This window comes from Vanacampus margaritifer, chromosome 6 (genome assembly GCF_051991255.1).
Source record: "Vanacampus margaritifer isolate UIUO_Vmar chromosome 6, RoL_Vmar_1.0, whole genome shotgun sequence".
Taxonomy (NCBI): domain Eukaryota; kingdom Metazoa; phylum Chordata; class Actinopteri; order Syngnathiformes; family Syngnathidae; genus Vanacampus; species Vanacampus margaritifer.
In genome coordinates this window covers 17,467,178-17,472,942 of record NC_135437.1, presented here as the reverse complement: position 1 = coordinate 17,472,942, position 5,765 = coordinate 17,467,178, and the positions used below count along the sequence as shown (strand labels likewise).

The following is a 5,765-nucleotide window of genomic DNA, read 5'->3' as shown; positions in this document are numbered from 1 at the left end:
TTGTGTGTTTCAATATAACACTTCCGTATAAGTACGAAAATAAAGATTTGTTCCGCCATTAGTAAAATAAAAAAACGATTCGAAGATAACACTGTTATTTCACATTTAACAGAATATAGAATAACTTTAGACGTAAATCCAACACAAATAAAACTATAAAAGCCCATTTTATTCTCTTTACTTTGACAGCTTGTGTTGTGTTTCTCCGAGTGGTTCGGAAACAAAGAAGAGTTGATGTAAAACTAAAAATGTAAAGAAATAAAAAACATTGTAAAATAATACACTGTCCTCTCACATTTAACTTAACTACTTCAGACTTAAATTCGTCAAAAAATATGACAATACAATTTTGTAAAATATGTTGAATTGATTTTCAACATACTTAACGGATTTCGGGAAACCACAAAAGCCCTGTTTTGTGTACTCATATCTTTAGAACTACAAGCCATGTGCAAAAACGAGTTACGTATAGCACCGCCACCTGGCGGTCGGGAGAGACGAAATAGAACCATCCATGTCACAATTTGATAAAGTTCATAATTTTCACAAATCTATACAACTGCTCAGTGCACACTATGTGGGTATTGTTGTTATTATTATTAGTAATTTATTTTTATATTGGCTGGCAACCAGTTGAGGGTGTAGACCGCCTACTGCCCGAAGCCTAACCCTAACCCTAACCCTAACCTAACCCTCTAACCCTAACCCTCTAACCCTAACCCCTAACCCCTAACCCAAACCCAAACCCAAACCCTAACCCTATACATTTTGGAGGTATGGGGATGTATTTTTTAGTGGTTTTGGCACATTGTTCCTCTGGCTTAAACACTGTAAAGATAAAAGACAAAACAACTACTTATTGGTTATTCATGGGCATAAATCTATGTACCACGTGAGTGTACTTTAGTTTAGGCCATGCAGTAAACAAACATCCATGTAATATATGTAGAGTCAAGACATGAACCCTATATTGACTTATTATACCTACATAACAGGACCTTAGTGTAAACTAACTTTGATGACTTGACACTAAAGTATTTACTTAAACACCCACAATCGTTAAAATAATATGGGCTCGTCCGGGATTTGAACCCGGGACCTCTCGCACCCTAAGCGAGAATCATACCCCTAGACCAACGAGCCACATTTAAACAAATCTAAAACTGTCCAAGAAGATAAAATTCATGATGTGGCGTTTGGACCATTTTGGAATGTGTAGTAGCGCGCCCCGTGTGGTCACAAACAGACATTACATTTAAAGATCACGTGGAATTTCCGGTGCTGTAATTTTTCGAGACCCTTTATTGTTGTGCACGCAATTGGGAGGTAAAATAGGCAACCACAAAGTTAGACAAAATCATAAATGTTTAAAAAAAGAATCGGGCTCGTCCGGGATTTGAACCCGGGACCTCTCGCACCCAAAGCGAGAATCATACCCCTAGACCAACGAGCCACATTTACGCATGTATATCAATGAAAATATAAAGTTGTAATTACGTCGACGGGAATGCGTAAATTGAACTAATATTGCGGAAGACGGTGGATTTGATTAAATGCAACATTATTTAGTAGTCAAGCTTATGGGTATCGGTGGTAACATGGTAGTAATTGCTCTAACGACATTTTGCTAGCTTTATAGAGTTCGCGTGTCCTCAAGGAATGCCTACTGCTCTGCCCAGTCTTCCTTCCGGTTCTGTTCCACTTCCTGCTTTGAGTTACTCAGCCATGGACCGTGAAGCGCTTTAAAGTAATATTTGCCGCTTGACAGGAATCATTAAAACAGCAGAAAATGGCATCTGAAGCAAAGCGAACCAAGGTTCGGTAACATCAGATCAATTTAAGACAACGCATTGTTGCGGTGCTACGAATGCAGCGTACAAATTGAAAGCACGTGTTGTGGCGATAACAGTCAGCTACTAATACTTCTTATTTAATTGTTATGCTAGCGTTGAAATGAGGCTTAATATGTAAGGAGAATATATTTAAGCAACAATAAACCATCGGGACTGCATTTTACCTGACATTTAGCCAACCACGTTGTAAGCTAACTTCGATTGCATGGGTGTGCGTAGATAAGCGTATTGTATGTTTTTTCTGTACAAAACTTTATTGTCACCTAATGGGCTACAAACAACTAAATTGATCATTTTCAAGTAGCTTACATGTTACACAAAACTTTGTCACCCTGTCCGATACATACAACAAAATGCTATATTATGTTTAATAAAAAATAAAAACACGTTTCAAGTTAAAAGTAAAGTAAAATATATCTATCTAGCGGTCTGATTCTGAATGTTTTCAGCCTCACACTCCCTGCGTGGTAAACTTGGCTCAGTCCTGTTGTTTTGGGTTTGCTTTTCATTTGAGCTGTAGCGACTCTTGTACATTGTAAGGGTTTACAACAGAATGCTTTTTGTAACTGTGTTTCTCTTACTGTGCAGGTGGACGACGATGCTCCCCTGCAGCATTTCCTCCAATGGTGCGACAAAATTGGTCTAGTGCTCAGCACTAAGGTACGTTGATCTCCAGAGCCGAATCTTTTCTTGTGTCTGTTGGATCAGTGTTTCCCAATAGTGACTGAGCCAAAGCACGTTTTACGTAATAAAAAAAATGTCACGGTGCAGCAGCAAACAAAAGTGTCATAAAAGGTGGAAGATGCACAGGTTAAGTTGAAGAGCCTTCCACTTAAGGTCACAGGCGTAGAGAGTTGAACAAAGATGGTAAATAAATATTCTAGTAAATGAATACTTTTTTTTTCTTTTTTTTACTATTAAAGTGAAATTGGATAATTTCTCACCTGACGTACTAGTTGAGGATAATTGTTTAAACGTTTCAATTGCTTATGCAGGTACAAGTGAGCAAAGAAGGCACGGTGGCCGAATACGGGATGTTAGCTCAGGACGACATCGAAGAAGGCGAAGTGTTGTTCACCATCCCCAGATCAGCTCTTCTTCACCAGGGGACGACACACGTCTCAGCACTGCTGGAGCGAGGTAACTGCTGTATTACATGGTGTTTCACCGATCACCACTATCTATACTACAGTCCATCAATTGCCCTACAGATTTTTATGGAACAATCAAATTCAAATCACCATTGCAATGAATGCAATTTTCAAGTCGCAAAAAAAAAAATATATAGTGTTAGGCCTATATAAGATAGATATGGAACAAACATGTAAAATAGTTTTTAAAGAGTTCTACACTGTCCTCCTCAGAGAAGGTCTCCCTGCGTAGCGCGTCAAGCTGGGTGCCTCTCCTGCTAGCTCTGCTATATGAATACACCACAGCGCACTCCAAATGGAAACCTTATCTGTCATTATGGACCGACTTCAAGATGTTAGACCAACCCATGTTCTGGTGAAGAAAAAAAAAACACAAGAAAAGTTAGATGAGTTGAATCATCACCCACCAGTGGTCACAACTGGACACTGTTAATGGTCCATTCAGGTCCAAAGAGGAGAGAGATGACCTACTGAGGGGAACCGGCATCCCAGAGGCAGTGGACATAGACTTGGCTAACATCCAGAGGGAATACAGAGATGTGGTCCTGCCCATCATTGCCAAGCATCCTGACACGTGGAACACCCACACACACACGCTGGAGCTATACACGCAGCTGGTGGCTTTTGTCATGGCCTACAGGTTAGTCAAACAAACTAGATTTTTTTTTAATGCTTATTTTGAATATGAAATTCCTTAGTTCTCTATATTCTTTTAATACATGCACAACAGTGACCCCGTTATGATTTTAATATAAGATACAGTAAAAAGAATGTAAACAATGAAGTTTTTGACTTTTTTTTTTTTTTGCTTCATTACAGCGGATGTTATGCTGGTCCTTGGAGACATTTGTTGTTATTTGTTAGCCAGTTTATGGTATTTCACATTGTTTGTTAGCATTAAGCTAAATGGAGTTCATTAAGGTAGTTGTGTACAGTAGTTGACCAAAATAGACAATATATAATTCAGTTTTATGTTTAGTTTGACAGTAAACGTAAACAGAGGCTGGCAATAAAGAGCTTGACGGTGTATTCCTTCCTTGTGCAGTTTCCAAGAGCCACAAGCAGAAGATGATGATGATGATGAAGATGATGATGATGATGATGATGAAGATGATGATGAGGATGAAGAAAAGTTCCCCAATGCACCTATGATGGTTCCCATGGCCGACATGCTCAACCATGTGTCCAAGCACAATGCCAATCTGGAGTTTGCACCAGTAAAGACACAAATGATGCATTTTTAAAAACATGTACCAGGTGTCTCAATAAGGATCTGTGATATGCTTTGTCAGCTAAAAGAAAAAGTTTGCTTAAAAACACGTTTTTTCCCTATCACAGGACACATTGAAAATGGTATGCGTGCGCCCCATCAAAAAAGGCGAGGAGGTGTTCAACACGTACGGGCAGCTGGCCAACTGGCAGCTGTTGGACATGTACGGCTTCACCCAGCCGTACGGCGACAACGTCGACGACACCGCCGACATCCCCGTCGCCAACCTGCACAAAGCGGCCACAAAAGGTTATCTCTGAATTATCATTCTGAAAGCAAATAGGGACTGATGTCATTTTCAGTTGCCAGCAATAATTGAGATGGATAAAAATGGCTGGATTTTGCTACTTAATTCATGACAGGCATGTGGCGGCACATGGTACTACATACAAAAATTGTAAAATAGGCTTGGCTGTATATTGTAGTGACCCATCTGCACTATAGTGAGGGCACCAACAATGATCTACAACATAGCAGGGGAACACTATCAGAATCATCATTTTGCTTTACAGAGCCAGATGTGGATCAGCAACTGTTGGAGATGATGTGGGGGTTGCTACAAAATAAAGAAGCGCTTGTTTTCGGAAAACACGGCTGCCTCACAGTCATGGAGCTAGACAGTGTACTCAAGGTGAGACTACACAGGGAAGATAGGTTAATGAATTTATTTTTTTTTGTTTAAGCTACTACCATAAAAAAGTGGGAGACTATTTCAATGACATGTTTCAATACTGAACTTAATGTGAACAACATTTTCATTAGTGGGAGTGAATGGTTTCAGTAGTTGTGAGCAGGAAAATTCAAAAACGAAAATGTCAGTGCTGTGTGTAATGTTATTCTGAATTCTATGCCAAAACATTTTAGTATGCATTCATGTGTGGTTTCAGCTGCTGTGCATGTCCAGGGAAGAGTTCTTGGAGTTCAAAGACAACTATTACGAATGGGAGGACGACGAGGATGAGGACGACGAGATTTCTCAGGCGTTCTCCAACGATTGGCTTCCGATATTAAAGACTAAGTTGAAGCGGCTCATCCACGAAGCGGCACGTCTGACCGTGAGGGGCTACCCCGACGTGGACCGCGACTTGGCCCTGATGGAGGACCAGGCTTCGCTAGAGAGACTGAGCAGCAGACAGAGAAACGCGCTGCAGGTTCGATATGGACAGAAAAGCATCTTGGACAAAGTCATGGAACTCACAAAGACATGAACATGGAACCTTTCCTCGACTGCAACATTTATCAATTAAAGTTTCAGCCTATTGTACATGTAGCTTACTTGCTAATAAAACTTTTACCCCCCCTATATGCTATAAACATCTAAAATTATGAATATTTTCAGAAGTACAATGGGCACCCGAAGATTCATTACTGTTTTTTTGGTGTGCCCGATTTGAATGTTTGTGGACTTGTTTAAAAATAAATAAAATTCCCCTTCCCTTGTTTGAAGCCTGAAATTGGCAAAAGGTCCAGTTTTCCCAGGTAGGCACTGTA

The 5,765-nt window shown here is 40.0% G+C and overlaps 1 protein-coding gene and 2 non-coding genes across 5 annotated transcripts; 1 reads left to right on the top strand and 2 right to left on the bottom strand.

Annotated features, from left to right (window-relative positions):
* Positions 1-1,071: 1,071 nt before the first annotated feature.
* On the bottom strand, positions 1,072-1,143 carry trnap-agg (transfer RNA proline (anticodon AGG)). Its single transcript has one exon. It is a non-coding gene; the product is annotated as a tRNA-Pro (tRNA).
* Positions 1,144-1,341: 198 nt separating this feature from the next.
* On the top strand, positions 1,342-5,765 carry setd6 (SET domain containing 6, protein lysine methyltransferase). 3 transcript variants are annotated; one of them, XM_077567685.1, is made up of 9 exons: positions 1,342-1,747; positions 2,442-2,513; positions 2,849-2,993; positions 3,218-3,359; positions 3,450-3,644; positions 4,050-4,221; positions 4,343-4,523; positions 4,787-4,905; positions 5,162-5,765. In XM_077567685.1, the coding sequence occupies exons 3-9, from the start codon at positions 2,888-2,890 to the stop codon at positions 5,480-5,482; spliced, it is 1,236 nt and encodes a 411-aa protein (XP_077423811.1). In that variant the 5' UTR covers positions 1,342-1,747; positions 2,442-2,513; positions 2,849-2,887; the 3' UTR covers positions 5,483-5,765. The 3 variants fall into 3 exon arrangements, with proteins under 3 accessions (XP_077423811.1, XP_077423810.1, XP_077423812.1); XM_077567684.1 differs by having other exon boundaries at positions 1,344-1,816; XM_077567686.1 differs by lacking the exon at positions 1,342-1,747 and adding an exon at positions 1,878-2,039.
* trnap-ugg (transfer RNA proline (anticodon UGG)) lies at positions 1,382-1,453 on the bottom strand. Its single transcript has one exon. It is a non-coding gene; the product is annotated as a tRNA-Pro (tRNA).

Coding starts and splice junctions, on each gene's coding strand:
- setd6 (XM_077567684.1), top strand. CDS start 1,790: ATGGCATCTGAAGCAAAGCGAACCAAG. Junction 1,817..2,441: donor CTGAAGCAAAGCGAACCAAG/GTTCGGTAACAT, acceptor CTTACTGTGCAG/GTGGACGACGATGCTCCCCT. Junction 4,222..4,342: donor CCAATCTGGAGTTTGCACCA/GTAAAGACACAA, acceptor TCCCTATCACAG/GACACATTGAAAATGGTATG.